Source organism: Anastrepha obliqua, chromosome 4, assembly GCF_027943255.1.
Source record: "Anastrepha obliqua isolate idAnaObli1 chromosome 4, idAnaObli1_1.0, whole genome shotgun sequence".
Lineage (NCBI taxonomy): Eukaryota > Metazoa > Arthropoda > Insecta > Diptera > Tephritidae > Anastrepha > Anastrepha obliqua.
Window position 1 is genome coordinate 126,103,340 of NC_072895.1, and position 20,673 is coordinate 126,124,012.

A 20,673-nucleotide genomic window follows, 5' to 3' on the forward strand; every position below is an offset into this window, starting at 1 on the left:
TAAAAATAGTAATTCACATTTATACAAACAAATTTAATACTTTTTTTACGTTAAATTACTATTTAAAAAACACATTTTGACGGAAGGAATTTAGAATATGATGAAGAGCAACCGATTGATAATAATACAATAAAAATATAGAGAGAATATTAAAGGACATAATTTCAAATAATACAAAGATAAAGATAAGCACGTCTAGGCTGTGTTCAGGCAGCTAACAGAGCATACTTCGGCCAAATATCAAATTTATTAAGTCTTCATTGATATCAAAGGAACAAAAACTCTAGATGTACAAAAGTATAATAAGACCGGTTGTTGTAGTTGTAGCAGCCGATTTTCACCTACGGCTGTGAAACATGGGTCCTTAAAGTTAATGACGCGATTTAAAAGAAAAAATCTCAGAAAAATATTCGGCCCTATACGATTAGATGATATGTACTCGTATACGGTATAATTACGAGCTTAGTGTTTTAATCGCGGAACGAAATGTAGCTCGGTTTATAAGTCGCAAAGTTTTTGAAGAGAGTCCTGAAGGCGCAAGGAGAGGCCGGCCAAGGCGATGATAGCTGCAAGACGCGTCAGACGACACATGAAAGCTGAGAATCTCACAACATAGAGCGATAAACAAACCAGATTTCTTAGGAGCATGGAGGAAGCAATGGGTCCACCCCGGACTGTAATGCCAATATGATGATGATGTTGATGGTAAAGATTTTGTTACAAAAATGTACAAATATGGGACTCGAAACATGAAACTAGAATAGTTTAAGTCATACTTAGAAGATAGCCACCAAAGAACGAAAGTAAATGGTAAGATATCTGATGACACCCTAATTTATGCTGAAGGAGAAAGTGAGGAAGAATGCAAAAATAAAATATAAGCTGAGATAAACGAGGTCACTAAATGGTTAAAAATGAACAAATGGAAAATAACTTTAACGGAATATTTGAATTACAAATATGAACGAGACGGTATCAATAAAACGGTCCGCGAATGACATATGGCAAAAATAATTTTTTTGTTTTTTGGTAGGACTGTTATAAGCTTACATGGCAAATTTCAGCGTGATATGTCACATAGTTTGTTTTCTGTGCTACTGTAAACAAGTCAAGCTCGAGTGTGTTCTTCGAATTCTCTTTTATGACTTCAATTGTCTCAAAATGTTTTCCACGGAGCGGCAACTTGAGCTTGGGAAACAGGAAAAAGTCACATGGAGCCATATCAGGCGAATACGGTGCTTGCAGAATGATATTAACTAAAGTGGTGCACAAATGACTTGCTTATTACAAAGCAACAAGTCACACATTGCATGCGACACTGTTTGTGAAGACAAAAAGCAATGTAGGCACACAACTTGAACAGCAACGAAGAAAAACTGTCTTCAACAAGCAATACTACTTCGGCTCTATCGACAGTGCACGAATTGCACGACGCTGCTTATATGCTTGCATGGCAATGGTAGAAAAACATTCTCATACAAGCTTTGCCGAAAGACATCAAGTACAATGTGTGAATTGGTGTCATATGTATGTATGTACGTAGTGTGTATTAGCACACCTTCGAGATGTATGAAAATTGCAAACATACACATTTCTTCGTTCCCCGTGCACTTTTGCGTATTAAGGGGAGAATATTAACAAATAACGGTCAACTTTCGATGAACAATTTTTAAAGCTATTGAAGTTATGAAATAAGACAGCTTTTAGTAAATTTAAAATCCAATAAACTGCGCAGAAGAATATTTGCAGGCAAAGTGTAAGTTACATTCAAATATTAATCAGAATTTAATTTTTATTCTACAAAACCATCATACCAAACATTAACTGCCTATTTGATTTTAAAATATCAGGAATTCATGTAAGTAAATAATCCACATTTGACACAATTCACTTGTTTGAATTGAATTGTTTTTCATTGCCTTTCAGTGTCATTGCTTTTCTTGCTATCTTGCCGAAATATGTGTGTTGTGATAATGCTGAGAGAGAAACAAGTCATCCAAAAGCATGATTTGGTTTTCTCTCTAGCTGCTATTGCCTGTTACTGTTAGTTGAGAACAAAACACTGCATTGTTGTGTGAATTTAGCAAATGACTTGAAAGCACATATATGTCGACTTGTGCACCACTTTAATATTAACATTATTTTTGTTCAAATAATCGCGAACAAGACGTGATGTGTGAGCTGGTGCATTATCGTGATGCAAGAACCATGACTTGTTGTCCCACAATTCCTTCCTTTTAAGACGCATGTTCTCGCGCAAACGCTTTAAAACGTCTAAATAATATTCAGCGTCAACCGATTTTGCGATTTGTGCGATTTTCAAGCACAATTTCCTTTACTTTTCCGATGTTTTCGTCGTTTACTGATGTTGCTGGACGACGTTCATGAGGCAAGTTTTCAACCGATGTACAGCCCTCTTTGAACGATTTGTACCACTGGAAAACACGTGCACGTGATAGAGCAGAGTCCCCATAGGTTGTCTGCAACATTTTTAAGGCATCTGAAGCCGAAATTTTGTTGCAATAACAACATTTCAAACAAATTCTTTGAATTTCCATCGTTAAATTCGAAGAACACACTCGAGCCAGACTTGTTTACAGTAGCACAGAAAACAAACTATGTGACATATCACGCTGAAATTTGCCATGTAAGCTTATAACAGTCCTACCAAAAAACAAAAAATTTATTTTTGCCATATGTCATCCGCGGACCGTTTTATTGATACCGGCTCGTTCATATTTGAGAAGAAGTTATATGTCGTGATTAAACCACTATTTGAATATTGTTCCACAATCGCATATACATGCTGCAATCAAACACAAATTGAAATTACACCAATTAAGGTAATTAAAGTGGCTTAATATAAAAGAAAAAATTCAACTAAATAACATTATGGCAGTTCACAAAATTAAAATTAAAATCTTCCAGTGTATTTAGAGGATAGGAATAAATACGTGAGAGTACAATATGAGTACACGTTCCCACGGCAGTCGGTTCTAAGTCACCGGAACGACCCGGATTCTATCCGCCAAGGATTGTCACTCCAGTAGCATTCCCTGAACATGTATGGGGGGAACAACAACAACGTAAGAGTAGAAACATATAGAGTTAAGAAATGATGATTTTAAAATTAGGTACATATCGTCCCCTTAGTATAACAATAGCCTATGTGCTCATAGGCTATTATTTTTTTATTGAATTTTTGGATTCTTCATCGTCGATTTTATATGTGGTCAAAATTTTATCAAATTCTAGTTCCACAAAGTGGGTCAAAACGTCAGTTAAAAATAATAAATATTTACAGACATAACGAGATTTGAGTGAGAGCTACTTTCGAAAAAAAGTTTGAAATTCATTTTCTCAAAACATCAAAAAATTTATAGGCTATTTTAATACTAAGGGGACGATATATACAAAGCCATAGCCGAATGGGTTGGTGCGTGACTATCATTCGGAATCAAGAGAGAACGTAGGTTCGAATCTCGGTTGAAACACCAAAATTAAGAAAAATTCGTGGCCTTCGAGCTGCTAATCCAGCTCCTATACAGTAATGTCAGAAACATTTAAGTTCACCTATTTTTTAATTTGTATGGCCGATTTCAAGTGACTGTCTTTGGACACCTTACAATTCTGCGATCGTCTTTTAGGGAAGTTTTTCGCTTTCCTCCTCTTTTTTCTAGCTTTTCCACAAATTATATTGCATTTGAAATCATTTTTGTTGAACATGAAATAATATTTTGTATATCTGTGTAAGATCTTCAATCTGCTCTCAATTTCAGAATCTGCTTTAGTTGGCCTGTGGTGCAATGCTTCTACCTAACATAGTCAAAACATAAAAAATATATGCATGACACTCACCGAAATTAAAAAAAAAATATAAGTAAATAATAAAAAACGTACTTTCGTCTAAATCTGTACAAAATTTTGTCAATATTCCTTGTATAACCTTAAAAACTGAAGGCGCTGCTATTTCAATTTTGCACTTAAAAACGTAACGACACCCTTAAAGAACCGTTATTTACGTAGTTGCCAGATATATTCAGTTAAACCCTACTCATCTGAGATCCCTTAACCCTTCGTAGATAATTTTATTTTGTATGATTTATAAGAAAAAAAATGACCTCGAAATAATTTTTAAGGGTACTGTTATTTTAATTTTCACAGCTGTAATTCTTTATTTAAGTTGCAACTTCCTAATTTGGAAGTAATAATTTTAGTATATTAGTATTGGCTAAATTTGTGCCAACAGCCGCGGTTAAACAAATAATGCAAATAAAATTTATTCGGTGAGAGATAGATTTTATATAAATAAATTATTTGTTATTTTATTTTGTGAAATTTTAAAATTATTTATTTTATTATGATTTTGTCGAAGCTTATAAATTTTATAAATAAAATAGGATTAGATAATTTATCATTTAAAAGGCTATTTTCGTTAATGCTATTGGTATTTGGAACGCTGTTCCGGCTTCTATTCGCAGTTAGTAACTTACTTCTACACCTGACATACTGTAAACATTAATTAATTTATAACTATATATTTATTTTTTTGTTTTTTTGGTAAATATAGTTTGGTTTCATCCAGAATCGATGATTTAGTAACGAATTCAACTTATTGATTTTAATTATTGCGGCCGCCATAGCAAATAAATTTACGCGTGACTACCATTCGAAGCCTATTGTGGCCAATAAAAATCAAGATGCACACCACAAACTAGAGGAGCTCGGCCAAGCACGCAACGAAGGTCGTATGCTCCAAATATTTATATATAGTATATATGAAATATTTTTCTTACTTATCATCTTTGTCAAGGAACGATCTTGGTATTCCGGTATTCCTTTTGACATCACTATGCTCTTTGCCTAAATTGTAAGGGCAATTTTTTATCCAATGTCCTGTTTTCTTGCACCTGTTACAGCGATAGGTAGAAGGAACTTCTCCAACTTGAGAATGGCCTCTTATTCTATGATAGCTGAAATTCAAAAACATTTAAATAGTAGCAAAATACTATTACATAATGCAAGAATAACACTGTTTATATTTTAAATGTAATATAGCATTTTTGAGTGAAAATAGTAATGATATCATTAAACATTAGTATTCATGAAAGTATGTTATACTTGCAAACTATATTTTTAATTTTACCTTTTAGGATCGTAATCAGCTGTGCTTTGAATCATCATTTCCAATATTTTGTCTTCTTCACTGCCTTTCATTTTTGATAGGTCTAAAGAGTTACCATCTGCTCGAGCTAACGTTCGTGTCTGCTGAGTTTTTTCTATATTTTGGGGATTCCAGACTTTTTTTGGCTGAGATATTGGAATCCGGGCAATAATAAGTGACGTATTCTTCGGAATTAACGCCGAATCGTCTTCATATTCTATAAAATATTAATTTTATCATTAATAATAATACAAATTGGACAATGTAGTGAGCTGTGCTATATATATCTTCTTTCTTTCTAAATAATACTGGCCCAAATTCAATGTTTGTTTAATGAAATATTTTTTGGACTATCTAAATATAAGTATATATTTTTATAGAACACGCATTTGTATCTAAATAGTTTATTATCATGTAACTCATATATGTATGTGCATACATAATTGTCTGCGGTATTTTATTTCATTAAGCTAAATAGGTACCAATAAAGTATTCTTAATATAAGCCAAAAGCGCACAATTATATTTTATATATTATAAATATTTCTCCTACTGGGTATTTGTTTTTTTGAAAACATATTTATATATTTAGTTATTTATTACATTTTTAAGACCTTAATTATACAATTATATACCTATATAACATATAGTACAGTATTAACACTCTTGCATAAGTATGTGTGTACAATAAAACAAATTATTAATTTTCATTTTTTAAGTTTTTACAGTATATTTTATAGTTATTACCTAGTTAATGTATTGGAATATAATAGTATACATTATTGATGCTATCGGAATGGATTAGATTCCGAGCAGCACAGTACGGATTTATGTACAGGCGGTCTGAAAGAATAAGTTCAAACGCCGCACTGACCATTCGATTGGAAAGACCTACATAGTTTCTAAGCCGAATTTTCATTGAACGCCTTTGTAGGCATACGATCGGAATAGACGATATTCAGAACCGTACTACTGGGCCGGTTTCTATCTAATGGACAAATTTTACAGTGATTTTATTTAAGTTGGTAGTACAAACAGTTCCGACGCCATTGGAATGAGCGATATTATTACTGTCCCTCATCTTTCCTAAACTAAAATGAAAGCTTAAGCTGGTGTCGGATTTTGTTACCGATTTAAACCTTTGCGACTTCCTTTTGACCTGCGATAAAAATTAAATCAAGTGTTCTGAACTTCTGCTGGAAGGTCGTAATGAAAAATTGTCTAATGTTGGATTTTAATTTTAGAATCCTTACATTGAAACGTTATTCGCTGTTAATTCCTTTCTGTCCATTAGCGCCTCATTTTATTGTTCGCTGTGACAGGACTTCACTGAGCAGTTATATAGCAAGTCCTTAGCAACGTTTGCTAACTAGAGTAAGTACCTCCAAGATCATCCTTACTTTTTGTGCACTGAGCGTTTTGACGATGACTTATTACTGCTACAACAACAACAACAACGATGACTTATTTTAAATACATATTCTGCACATAAATAATATCCACAATGGATTTTACACACAATGAATGTCCACAATGTCCACAATAAAGTTGAAATAAAAGAAAACCATATAATTTCATTTCTTTTTTAAAAGAAAAACAAACGACGAAAACATAAGACGTTCCCACGACAATCGCTCCTTCGTAACCGGAACGACCCGGATTTATACCCGGCCAAGGACTGTCACTTCAGCAGCATTCCCCATATACATATGTATGGGGAATGTTTATGATGTTATAACAACAACAACGAAAACATAAGAAAGTTTAAAAATAATAACCCTAACGAAGGTCTACGGTCCATGGCGGTTGTGTCAGTTCTCAAGTAGACTACTACCTCGAAAGCATAAATTTGAAACATGACGGACTAAACATGCTGATGTTGAAAAAGCTGGGTCCATTGGGAATAGAATTCCTCACCAAGGTCTTCAACCTGTCTATGACCACTCTCATCATTCCTGATAAGTGGAAATTAGGGAGAGTGGTCCCACTACTGAAGCCTGGGAAACCCGCCAACCAAGGGGAGTCTTATCGTCCGATAACTCTCCTTTCCCTAGTAGTGAAGACGCTTGAAGCCCTTCAACTCCCACTCCTTACAGAACACCTGACGCCAGCCTCACACCAGCATGGTTTCCGAAGAGTGCACAGCACCACCATGGCACTCACCGTCATAAACACCCAGGTAAACCGTGGACTAAACCAAAACCGCCCCTGCGAGAGGACTGTCCTAGTAACGTTGGATCTACAAAAGGCTTTCGATACAGTCAGCCACGCCACGCTACTAGATGACATTTTACAGTCGACACTCCCGCCCGGGCTGAAGAGGTGGACCGCGAACTACCTGAGTGGTCGTCACTCGTCGGTGATATTTCGAGACCAAACTTCAAAACAGAGAAAAATAAAGCAAGGAGTATCGCAGGGTGGTGTCCTTTCACCCTTGCTTTTTAATTTCTATGTTTCGAAACTCCCCCAGCCACCAGAGGGAGTCTCACTGGTCTCATACGCCGACGAGGGCTGGAATCGAATCCAACCCTGGGCCTGAAGTATTCTACTGCTGCGTCTGCCACAAACGGCTTCACCCGAACTCGACCTCGGTTAGGTGTAACAAGTGCAACGGGTGGAGCCATCTTAAGACCGGGTCTTAAGTCACATAGGGAGTGGTCCACACGGTATGTGGCCACGTGTTGCTCCCGCCAGCAGGCGTCTGATGCCTCCACGGCTAATACACCCCCTGATAGGCCGGCACTACCAACCGCCACCACCACCCACACCTCCACGGTGAGGAGCCTATCGGAGCAACACAACTCCCCTTCAACCCCTCCCCTCCCTTCCTGCTCCAACCCCAGTGCGGGGACAAACCAGCAGCTCCTGGTCCCCCGCACAGTCTGCTCCGTGTGTCAGATCGTAATACCTCGGAATCTGGTATCAGTCCAGTGCAATTCTTGCAATGGCTGGTGCCATTTTCGGAGATGTTCCGGCCTGCGCACCACCCGTGAGTGGACAACTGCCTACCTTGCCCCCTGCTGCAGAGCTCTGCACCCACTACCGCCCCCGGAGGCGCGGCCGCCCACCACCATCAGGCCGCAACAACCACAGTGGATTGCGCAGCAGGTCCAACGTCGACAACCCCACGCGTCACTCACCCCCCGAATCACACAGACCTCACCGAGAAGCTTCAAGCTTCTCCAATTCAACTGCAACGGACTTACGAGTAAGGTCGACGAGATAGTTGCCTTTATGAACCGGCACAGTATTAAAATAGCTGCTGTCCATTCAAGCCTGCCAAATGATCGTAGGAGACAGCAACTGGCAGAGCAGATAGACGATTCGACATTCAGCACAGTGAACGACGACGCCCCCACCAGGGTAGTGGGCAATTGCAGCAGCTCGCCTGACCTAACAATAGCTAGCGCGGGTCTGATAAATAGCATAACGTGACGACCTCTGCTATCGCTTGCATCAGACCACTTGCCCATTATCGTCTCGATTGAGAGACCTGCCGACTTTGTTTCCGCGAATCACCGGTACTATTTTAACTTTAAAAGAGCTAATTGGGCCGGCTTCACGGAATTCACCGAGGACACCTTCGCCGCTCTTCCCATCCCCACTGATGTGCGCGTAGGCGAACGCGCATTCCGCAAGGTGCTCACAGCTGCTGCGGCTCGCTTCATTCCAGCTGGAAGCTATAAGGACATCCGTCCTCATTTCCCAGCCGAAGCAGCGAGTTTAGCAAACGAGCGTGACCACCTACGCCAGGCCGATCCCGGGGATCCCCGCATAAGGGATCTCAATTTTGAGATCCGGCACTGGTAAATCAGCATAAGCGGACTAAATGGGTTGAGCACTTGAAGACCTGCAACCTCACCTCTGGGGTGAGTAAGCTCTGGTCCACCGTTAGGTCGCTGTCAAACCCGACGAAGCACAACGACAAGTGGCTATCACCTTCAACGGTTGCACTTCGTCGGACCCGAAGAGATGCGCGAGCTATTTTAGCCGGCTTTTCATACTGCATCCTCCGGGCGACAGAACCAAACGTCGTGCTACCAGAAGGCTGCACAAACTGATGAACAACAGTGCGCCACTACTTTCTCCAGCGATGAGGTTCAAGGGGCCATCAACGTTTCCACGACAGTCGGTTCTACGTTACCGAAACGACCCGGATTTATATCCGGCCAAGGACTGTCACCCCAGCAGCATTCACCGTATGTAAGTATGGCGAATGTTTATGCTGCTACAACAACAACAAGGGGGCCATCAACAAGTCGAAATCATCGAAAGCCATTGGCCCTGACGGTTTAAACGCGCTGATGCTGAAGCATCTGGGACCCCTGGGAGTAGGATTCCTCACTAGGGGTTTCAATCTGTCCCTGGCCACTCCCATCATTCCAGACAAGTGGAAAGCAGGGAGAGTGGTCCCACTACTGAAACCTGGAAAACCCGCCAACCAAGGGGAGTCTTATCGGCCGATAACTCTCCTTTCCCCAGTAGTGAAGACACTTGAAGCCCTCCTACTCCCACTCTACACGAAACACCTGGCCCCAACCCCACATCAGCACGGTTTCCGACGAGTGCACAGCACCACCACTGCACTCAACCGCCCCTGCGAGAGGACTGTCCTAGTAGCGTTGGATTTGAAGAAGGCTTTCGATACAGTCAGCCACCCACGCTACTAGATGATATTTATCAGTCGACACTCCCGCCAGGGCTGAAGAGGTGGTCCGCGAACTATCTGAGCGGTCGGCACTCGTCAGTGATATTACGAGATCAAACGTCAAAGCAGAGAAAGATTAAGCAAGGTGTGCCGCAGGGTGGTGTCCTTTCTCCCTTGCTGTTCAATTTCTACATCTCGAAGATCCCCCAACCACCAGCGGGACTTCCCTGATCTCATACGCTGACGACTGCACAATAATGGCGTCGGGCAATGACATCGATGGCCTGTGTTCCAAAGTGAACAATTACCTCACCGACCTTTCTCGCGTTTTCACTGCGAGGAATCTCCAACTCTCCCCCACCAAGTCCACGGCGACCCTCTTTACCACCTGGACAAGGGGGTGATATACGACTCCCCCGTGAGACTCGTGTAACATTGGCACAATTACGTTCTGGATATTGTAGCAGGTTAAACTCCTACTTATCCAGAATCGACCCCGACATACCAAACACATGTCCGGCATGTGAAGGTACCCCGCACGACACTAACCACCTCTTCACATGCCCCCTTAATCAGACTCATCTAACCCCCCTCTCCCTCTGGACCCAACCTGTCGAAACAGCATGTTTCCTGGGCCTACCCCTAGATGAGCTAAACGAAGACGACAGATGATATACCTACACTGACAGGGCTAACTATGCTGTTAAAAACAAACAACCACCTGGACAAAGGAGGTCAAGCTGTCCCTTAAGGTAAAAGTCGATGATACACCAATTCCGACGGTAAATAACCCCAAAATTTTGGGTGTAACCTTTGACAGCTTGCTCTCCTTCTCTGCGCATACAACCGCAATTGCCACTAAAGTCCAAAATCGCAACAAGGTCCTCAAATCGCTGGCCGGCAGCACTTGGGGCAAAGACAAAGAACTGTTGCTTTCGACATTTAAGGCAATTGGCCGGCCGGTTCTAAACTATGCTGCACCTGTCTGGTCGCCTGGAACTAGTGATTCGCAGTGGACAAGGCTACAGACTTGTCAAAATACCGCCATTCGGACAGCGACCGGGTGCCTCCTGATGTCACCCATACAACACCTACATAACGAGGCACAAATGCTCACAGTAGTGGAGCACAACAAACTGCTCAGCAAGCAGTTCCTGCTTGGATGTTACCGTAGGTTTCACCTTTGCAGACACCTGCTTGAGCCTGAGCCGCCTCCCAGACACGTCAGGAGACACCTCCTAGAATACGCTGACGAAATCCAGGACAAAACTGACCGCATCCTACTGGACCGGGCAGTATTTAGACAGTCAATAAACGACATTCACCGGGAGACCGTTACCACCTTCATGAACTCCCGTCCTGTGAATGCCGTAATTGAGGTCCAACCACCACCTATTGCAGACGAAGAGCTCCAGCTTCCCCGTGGGACTCGTGTAACCCTGGCACAACTGCGTTCTGGATACTGTAGCAGGTTAAACTCCTACATATCCAGAATCGACCCCGACATACCAAACACATATCCGGCATGTGAAGGTACCCCGCACGACACTAACCACCTCTTCACATGCCCCCTTAAACCGACTCATCTAACCCCCCTCTCCCTCTGGACCCAACCCGTCGAAACAGCATGTTCCCTGGGCCTACCCCTAGATGAGCTAGACGAAGACGAACGATGATGTGCCTACACTGACAGGGCTACCTATGCTGTTAAAACAACAACAACAACCTGGACAAAGGAGGTCAAGCTGCAACTTCAAGTGCACGTCGATGATACCCCAATACCGACGGTAAATAACCCCCGAATATTGGGAGTCACCTTTGACAGCTTGCTCTCCTTCTCAGCGCACACAACCGCTTTTGCAACGAGACTACAGAATCGCAACAAGGTCCTCAAGTCGCTCGCCGGCAGCACTTGGGGCAAAGACAAAGAAATGTTGCTGTCGACTTTCAAAGCAATAGGCCGACCGGTTCTTAACTATGCTGCGCCTGTCTGGTCGCCTGGAACCAGTGATACGCAGTGGACGAAGCTCCAGACCTGCCGAAATACTGCTACTAGGACCGCGACAGGATGTCTCCTGATGTCCCCAATTCAACACCTGCATGACGAGGCTCACATGCTTCCTGTAAAGGAGCACAACAAAATGCTCGGGAAGCAGTTTCTGCTAGGGGGTCACCGTAGACCTCACCCATGCAGACACCTGCTTGAGCCTGAGCCACCTCCCAGGCACATCAGGAGACACTTCCTCAACTACGTGGACGAGATCCAGGACAAAACAGACAGACCACTCCAGGATCAGACAGTGTACAGACAGGCCATAAACGACATTCATCGGGAGACCCTTACCACCTTCTTAACTCCCGACCTCCGAATCCCGTTATCGGAGTCCAACCACCACCTATTGCAGACGAAGAGGTCCAGCCTCCCCGAGAGTCCCGCGTAACCTTGGCACAATTACGTTCTGGATACTGTAGCAGGTTAAGCTCCTACTTATCCAGAATCGACCCCGAGAATCTAAACATATGTCCGGCATGTGAAGGCACCCCGCACGACACTAACCACCTTTTCACATGCCCCATCAAACCCACTCATCTAATACCTCTCTCCCTCTGGACCCAACCCGTTGTTGTTGTTGTTGTAGCAGCATAAACATTCCCGGTGCTTATACGAGGAATGCTGCTGAAGTGACAGTCCTTGGCCGGATATAAATCCGGGTCGTTCCGGTTACGTAGAACCGACTGTCGTGGGAACGTGGACCCAACCCGTCGAAACAGCTAGTTTCCGGGGCCTACCGTTAGATGAGCTAGACGACACGACCGGTGATTACACTGCACTGACAGGGCGAAGGTACTGCTACAACAACAGCAACATGGCAGAAATGCAATAGGAAGTTTACCATTGTTTGCCGAGCAGTGACTCGTAATTTAAAAAAAAAGTTATTTAAAAATGGTCTCTTTTATGTTTTGAATAACAATTTGTGTCTGAAAGAGTCTGAATGTCCGGTGTCCATAAATTCTTTTTTTTAGATCTAACAAACATACTACACCCTTTGTTAGGTCGAGCTTGGTCGAGCTCCTCCTCCAATTTGTGATTTGCGTCTTGATGCTCCACAAATGTAGACACATGGGCTTTTTGTGAGAAGTTTTTTCATGGCAGAAATAGACTCCGGTGGTTTGCCATTGCCTGTCGATTGGCGTCCGCCTTTAGAAAAAAAAACCTTTGCTGTTATTTGATGTTTCATGCCCATGCTCCGAATCCCGTTATCGGAGTCCAACCACCACCTATTGCAGACGAAGAGCTCCAGCCTCCCCGAGAGTCCCGCGTAACCTTGGCACAATTACGTTCTGGATACTGTAGCAGGTTAAGCTCCTACTTATCCAGAATCGACCCCGAGAATCTAAACATATGTCCGGCATGTGAAGGCACACCGCACGACACTAACCACCTTTTCACATGCCCCATCAAACCCACTCATTTAAAACCTCTCTCCCTCTGGACCCAACCCGTTTTTGTTGTTTTTGTAGCAGTATAAACATTCTCCATACATATATGGGGAAAGCTGTTGAAGTGACAGTCCTTGGCCGGATATAAATCCGGGTCGTTCCGGTAACGTAGAACCGACTGTCGTGAGAACGAAAGAGCTAATTTCCTGGGCCTACCGTTAGATGAGCTAGACGAAGACGACCGGTGATTACACTACACTGACAGGGGGAAGATACTGCTACAACAACAACAACAACTGCTTGCGGAAAGATGTTTGGTCTAAATTTCCCCAACAAGATTAAAAAATCATAAGTGAAATTCTATATACATATGTTTAAATTGTTCAAAACTTCTAATTATTATATTGAACATATTACTGCTTTTTATACTGGCAAATCCATTTGCTTTCTATCTAGAAAAGTAGAACACATCTTACGATTATATACTATAACTAATCATTCGGTATAAACTTATGTCAAAAAAGTTTTGCTTTGGAGAGCCGCATAATAAATAACGTTTAAGGGTTCTTAGGAACGGGCTTAGGAGCAGCAGACAAAAGTTTTGCTAACTTCGTAGGTAAGGCACCACAATTAGTTTCGCTTAATAAAACAATACAAGTGCCAAAAGTGTTTATGCTGACGGATGCAAACATGTGTTTTAGGACAAAAGTACTGCAATATTCCAAGTCGAGAATCGACCTGCAGCATGATTAACCGTATACCAGCTAGTGTGCCGAGGAGGAATACATAGCACAAATTCCTTCAATTTTGTTATCTGATGTAACAAACAATGAACGACTGGCCCATGAAAGCAACCTTTAACACGTATTCATACTGGCATGTACATATAATATGGTTCGTACAAGTCAATAGTTGTATTCAGTTAAATACAATACTAACCTTCTTTAGTTTGAGCATTTGTTATTTGCAAATCAAAGTCAGTCACTTTTCCCAATCGTTTTTGGTGTATAATCGCTCTCTTTAAATCGCCGACTGAAATATTGAGGCCGTCAAATGTGACTGTGTCAAAGTCTAGAGCACTTTTAAATTTGTAATGCACAGACATTGTCGCACAATATATTTGCCAAGCTTACTGGCATTAAGAGTAACCGTAATTTGTTTAAAAAATAATAATAATAATCAAGGAACAAAATGTAGCCACAATCACTTCTACTTCTATTAAATTTGCCATAAAATCCTGCGAAATGCACGAACTATATTTTAGGAAATGTTTGAAAAGGGCTTTAAATTGCTAGCTTTGCTTCTAAAACTGAGTACAAACAATTTTTGGAACGCAACACAGGGTGAAAATATATTTTCTTTACGAAATCATAAAACCATAATACGTTATTTAAGCCATACTCTACTATATTGTTTTAAATTGTTATATATATTTTTATGAGGACTTTTTTCATGGCAGAAATACAATCGGAGGTATGCCATTGCCTGCTGAGGGCGATAGCTATTAGAAAAAAAAAATGTTCCACCATTTTGGGGTTTCAGCACGGAGATTCGAGTGGTAATGACATGTGCTTAATACCTATCATAATTTCTACATCTAGCAGCTCGTATCTTCTAGCGAGTTCGGTCCCGCCATCTGCTGTCGCCATCAAGACATATTTATTTTACTCATATACACACGTTGCATGCGTGAACGTAATGCAGTAATGAGCAGTATATACACGCAATTAATATACCCGTTCACATATTCCAGATTACATGCAAACCTGTCAATCAGCTGTCAATGCTGTTTGGAAAGGTTTTTCTTCAAGCACGAAAAAGCAATAACTTTTAACTATTCCAATCGTGCTAGGGCAACTCAGCGACAAAAATATTTCAGAAACCAGCAATAAAGCTAATCTTTTTTTTAATTTCCGTGTAAATAATACAAAGAAGGCTCCATCCACAAACCCCTACCTCGTTCTTGGCATTTGAACAAAGTCAGCACAGCAATTTTGATTTTTAAAGTAAACAAAATAATAAAAATGAGGGCAACGTGTGATTTGTGTATACTTTCAACAAAGTTGGTCGCCAGCCAAATTTGAGCAATTTAACTTTTCTTCGAACAACCCTGGGTTTGTTTACACTCTGTACTATTTCTGCCAGTTTCTGCAACAATTTTGTAAGTGCGATTGTAACGAGTGGCTTTTTTACTATTGCTATTAATATAACATATTGTAAAAAACCACGAAAGTTCGCGAAACCATTGGTGCTACCACACCAAACGGCGTGCCCACGACAATCGGTTCTACGTTACCGGAACGACTGGGATTTTTATCCGGCCAAGAACTGTCACTCCAGCAGCACTCCCCATACGTGTATGGTGGATGTTTATGCTGCTACAACAACAACAACAACAGAAGCATTCCCACGACAATACGTTATACTAAACCGGACCGACTGGGTTTTATATCCGACCAAGGACTGTCACTTTGGCAGCATTTCCCATATATATATGGTACAACAACAACAATGAGACAGAAGTTATTCGCCGTCGAGTTTTAAACTACGCTACACGTGTCTGATCACCTGGAACTAGTAATATGCAGTGGAATAAGCTTCATATTTGCCAAAACGCCCCTGTTCGGACAGCGAGGTATTACCTCCTGATGTGCCCGCAATGTGCCGGGAGCACAACAAACTGCTGAGTAGGTCCGACCAATGCAGACACCTGCTTGAGCCTGAGATGATTCCTAGGCACATCAAAAGGCATCTCTTCAATTACGCCGACGAGATCTAGGCAAAACAGATCGATAATTACTAGACCAGACAGTGTTCATACAAACTATAAACGACATTTATCGGGAGACACTTACCACCTTCTTAAGCTCCCGACCCCCGAATACCGTCATCGTTCTGAATACTGTAGCAGGTTGAACTGCTACTTATCCAGAATCAACCCCGACGTACTAAAAATATGTCCAGCAGTGAAGGCACTCCGCACCATAGATAACAAGGCAAATTTGTTACAGGTGACAGCAAACACATATAAGTAAAACCCTACATATATTTGTTGTTGCGTTTGGTCCAAGCATCACGTTAAATCAGTAATCAAATGTAAACATACGAATGTGAACATACCAAAACATACAAACAAAGCATATCATTTTGACGTAAGCCATACCTACGGCGAAAAATTCAGCATGTTATCACCTTAATAAATCCAACTTGATAGATAACTCGATTTGAAACTTATTCATTTTGAGAGAGAGCGCGCCCATGAGGACGTTTCACAACTTGGCAGCACTCACACATTATGGGATTTTGAACAGCTGATAGGCGAAATGGCAGACTGCCAGAAGAAACGCGCCAAAAATAACAGACGAAAACAGTTCGTTTTTTCTTAATGGAGAAATGACGTGTTGAAATGTTTATAATTATTTGTCTTAAAATTAATTCAATTGAAATGTAATAATTTGAACTGAAGTGATGTTGTAGAATCCAAAGCTCGTTATATCCTTTTCGACTTTTACTTTTAATTAGTCTTATGTACATAATGTAATTTTATTGAAAACTGTGTGTTGGTTTATGTAAATTTGTATATACGTAAATATTCTATGGTTGAAAAGCCTAAGTAAGGGAATTAAATTTGAGTTTGGGATATTTTACAAAAATTAAAGGTAATCTGCTTTAACTTATTCTGTTCGTTGTTTAAGAATTTTTTTGTTATGTTTTTCGGGTTCATAACTTTATTATTATTAAATTACTTATGTATATCAATTTTAAATAATTTCATTTACATATAAATTTTTTGCTTATTTATGTACATATTTCATACGGATTGTGCTTATTTTTAGTATATGTAGGTGTTTCCGAGTTATATATTATTGGGCCACCGCACACTAAATACTTACCTCAATGCTAAATACAACCCTGCTTTTTTGTCCATCAGACTCCGACACGATCAAAAAAGTAAGCGTCAAACGAAAATAACAAAAATTTTTGATTTTCATCAAGCTTCGTACGTGTAGCCGACAACAAATACGTGTGTCACGACGCCACCCGACTGCACTAACACATACAAAGCGCAGTCAAGCATGCTGGATGGTGACCTGTGATCTACATAACACTGAGAATGATACAAGGCGAATTTATTATAGGTGACAGCAAGCACATATAAGTAAAACCCTACATGTATTTGTTGTTGCCTTTGGTACAAGCATCAAGTCAAAATACAATACAATACGAATATAAACATACCAATACATACAAACAAAGCATATCATTTTGACGTAAGCCATACCTACGGTGAAAAATTCAGCTGGGTGAATGCTGTCACCTTAATAAATCCACCTTGGAGAAAGCATAACAATATTGTTATAATTTAGTCGTTCTCTCTTGAATCATATGAAGAGATATGAAGGTGTGCACATTATACCAACTTAATCAGCGGCGATTAAATAGTTGTATGTGTATCCCAATGGAAATGAAACTAAAAAGTTTACCAACTATTGACCAACCACTTGATTAGCAAGACCTTCTCTACGTGCGCATACTGCGAATTTTTTAATCGGCCACCGTGTCCCAGATATAAAACCAGACACAAATAAAAATTGTAACTTTTAGAAAAAATACAGGTTTGTCGCAAAGTATGTAAAATATAATCTGTTATGCAAAATTGTATGTAAATTACTTTTGAATTGTTTCCGAATAGGTGAGCAATTTTTCGGTATGTTTTTACGTCAAAATTAATTGTTATGCTCATAAAAGCGGGTGGAAACATTTCCATATTTTTCGAAATTTCGACACCAATCTATGAAAACCTTGATAATATAGTTCATACGAATGTGAACCTGGGAAATCAATTGCCCAGATACTTAGTTACGTTAGTGTGCCCACCTACATACACTATTTATCCATATGTTTATCCAAGTAAAACGTCTCACACTTATTTCACTGAGTTCGATCGTTAGACTGTAAAGTAAAAGCTACAAACTTATGGCAACACAATTTGCTTGCTTTATTGTATCCCTTTATTGCTTTGTATTTCGTTTAGATGCTCACACGCTTAACTTAAGACTGAATAACCTATGCGCATAAAGCTGTGCTAAAATACTATCGTAATTTCTAGATTTCGCAACTCGATTCGTCTGGAAAGTTCTTGCTCGCCTTAAGGCGAATACATGTTTTTGCTTTGGTATCTCATTCGCCCATTGTTGTTTAAGATTCTCGGTCGTGCAAAATGAGGAAAGTAATATCTTATTGTATTATTCTCCTAATTGTTTCTTTTATTGAGGTAAGCGGTTCAACTCACACCTGATCGATTTTGTGCAAAAAACAGTGTTTCAGCAAACGTCTCCTTCGGTGTTTAGTATGCTGGCCGTTTTGTGTCCCGATGTTGTATAAATCTTATGCATGCTTCGTTCCATCTTCTCCACGAAATCAGCTATTTTCAATCATCCCTGTCGTGCATTCCTGCAAGGTCTCATTTGTCTTCTGGCAGCGATTCGTCAGTTCCATCTGGAACATTTACTGTCTGTGGTCACTGCCGTGACGTGTCTTTATTGCTGCCATCAGCCTCTCATAGTTACCCCGATATTCGGACGATTTAATTGCAGTTCACAAAGGCGAGCCTTCACTGCAACTACTTCAGCCTCAATCGCTTCCCGTTGGAACATCATATGTGTTTCTCTACTTCTAACTTGGATATATGCGTATCCTGCTTTTCCAGCGCTTATTATTTCCAGCTGCTCATTTATCTTCTACGACAATTCGGCTCACATTTGTGACATCTGCAATGACATATCCACTGATACATTCAATGATACCTGTGACATCTGGGATCACATTTGCGATATCTGTGATGACATTTGCGTTGATATTTGCGACGACGTTTGTGATATCGCAGTCATCATCACATTCATGCCTATAGGTGATGATGGTCCGGATTCTCTGCCTTTTCTTGCATTTTGGTCGATGACTCTTCAATATCTAGTTGGAACACATATTCGTCTACATCGACGCCGCTTGTTAACTCCCTAAGTATGACTAGTACATTTACGTCTCTATCCATCTTTCTGTTTTAATTCAAGATTTGTTCACTGTAAGATTTCGAACTCTTTCTTCGTGTTTGCCCTAAGAACAACTTCAAGGTATCAATATTTTAAATTTCTTTTTATATGACAGCTGATCGGTAATACGTGATTTCTTCTGTAGATGCGCCGTTATGATGAAATTGATAATATCTGGCAGTATTGAGAAAAGTAGAATGTGTATTGCCTGATATGGCAGCTTCGAGTGGCAATCAAAGAATGTTTATATCGGTACTTGGAATAATATTGTAGTACAAAAATGGAAATTTTACTAGCAAATGTTAATAACATTGATTTTAAAATCGAGAAGGATTTAGTTGAACAAATTGGCGCTATTGCTTTGCCATTTTTCGGGATGGACAGTAAGTAAGAAATAAAATAAAGGGGTTTTATAAAATTCGAATAATTTTTCTTAGAATCAATGGCTGCCGTTTGTCAGTTCGTAAGCTCTCAAAATGGAATTGAGTGTGAAAAGGGTTCATCTTGCCCGTTTCGTCATATTAGAGGAGACAGAACTATTGTATGCAAACATTGGCTTCGCGGACTATGTAAAAAAGGAGACCAATGTGAGTTCTTACACGAATATGACATGAAAAAAATGCCAGAATGCTACTTCTATTCGCGTTTCAATGCTTGTCATAATAAAGAATGCCCCTTCCTGCATATTGATCCCGAAAGTAAAGTAAAAGATTGCCCCTGGTACGACCGAGGGTTTTGCAGGCATGGACCCCATTGCAGACATCGTCACGTACGTCGCGTGCTTTGTAGTAATTACTTAGCTGGATTTTGTTCTAATGGCTGGAGTTGTAAATTTATGCATCCTCGTTTTGAACTACCTCCGATTTCTGACATGACTAAAGAATTGCTTCTGAAAAAAGTGCCTACGTGTCATTTTTGTGGTGAATTGGGTCACAAGGCTTCGGCGTGTAAAAAGAATCCTGATGCTAACGAAGCCAATGAAAATCGATTCAAATATGGCAGTTTTCAAAAACCCAGTCAAAACTTTAGCTTTAAAGAAAACTCTGAGATTAAAAATAATGCTGACCATGTGTCGTCCAGCAATAACTTTACCAAGGTACCGAAGCCTTTAGATGAAATAACTTGCTATAAATGTGGAAACAAGGGGCACTATGCCAACAAATGCCCTAAAGGTCATTTAGCGTTTTTATCAAATCAAAGAAGTCACAAATAAAATATAAAGTAACGCAATTTAAAACTCCTGAAGACTTGAAAGGTACTGTTCTATGAAATAACTAGCATACCTACATGTACGTAGCATACTTGTAAAATGAAAAATAAACCATTTATAAAAATATTTTGTATAGTGAAAATATCTTCGGGACGAGCGAA

At 40.3% G+C, this 20,673-nt stretch overlaps 2 protein-coding genes across 2 annotated transcripts in view; one reads left to right on the forward strand and one right to left on the reverse strand.

Annotated features, from left to right (window-relative positions):
- The window catches only part of LOC129246451 (E3 ubiquitin-protein ligase RBBP6), a 28,639-nt gene extending 14,113 nt beyond the window's left edge, over nt 1–14,526 (reverse strand). The window contains exons 1-3 of the mRNA XM_054885299.1: nt 14,192–14,526; nt 5,147–5,381; nt 4,797–4,973 (exon numbers count right to left, since the gene is read on the reverse strand). Of these exons, the coding sequence (XP_054741274.1) occupies nt 4,797–4,973; nt 5,147–5,381; nt 14,192–14,357 (578 nt within the window). The 5' untranslated portion in view covers nt 14,358–14,526. The remainder of the gene's footprint in view (nt 1–4,796; nt 4,974–5,146; nt 5,382–14,191) is intronic.
- A 4,997-nt stretch (nt 14,527–19,523) lies between these two features.
- LOC129245157 (cleavage and polyadenylation specificity factor subunit 4) lies at nt 19,524–20,638 on the forward strand. The gene is made up of 2 exons (XM_054883177.1): nt 19,524–19,685; nt 19,740–20,638. Exons 1-2 carry the CDS (start codon nt 19,583–19,585, stop codon nt 20,513–20,515), a joined length of 879 nt encoding a protein of 292 aa, XP_054739152.1. The 5' UTR covers nt 19,524–19,582; the 3' UTR covers nt 20,516–20,638.
- Nucleotides 20,639–20,673: the final 35 nt, after the last annotated feature.

What these genes read in the sequence shown, in the direction of transcription:
- LOC129245157 (XM_054883177.1), top strand. Translation starts at nt 19,583, where the DNA reads ATGGAAATTTTACTAGCAAATGTTAATAACATTGATTTTAAAATCGAG. An exon ending in GCCATTTTTCGGGATGGACA is followed by an intron (nt 19,686 to 19,739) that starts GTAAGTAAGAAA and finishes AATTTTTCTTAG; the next exon opens with AATCAATGGCTGCCGTTTGT.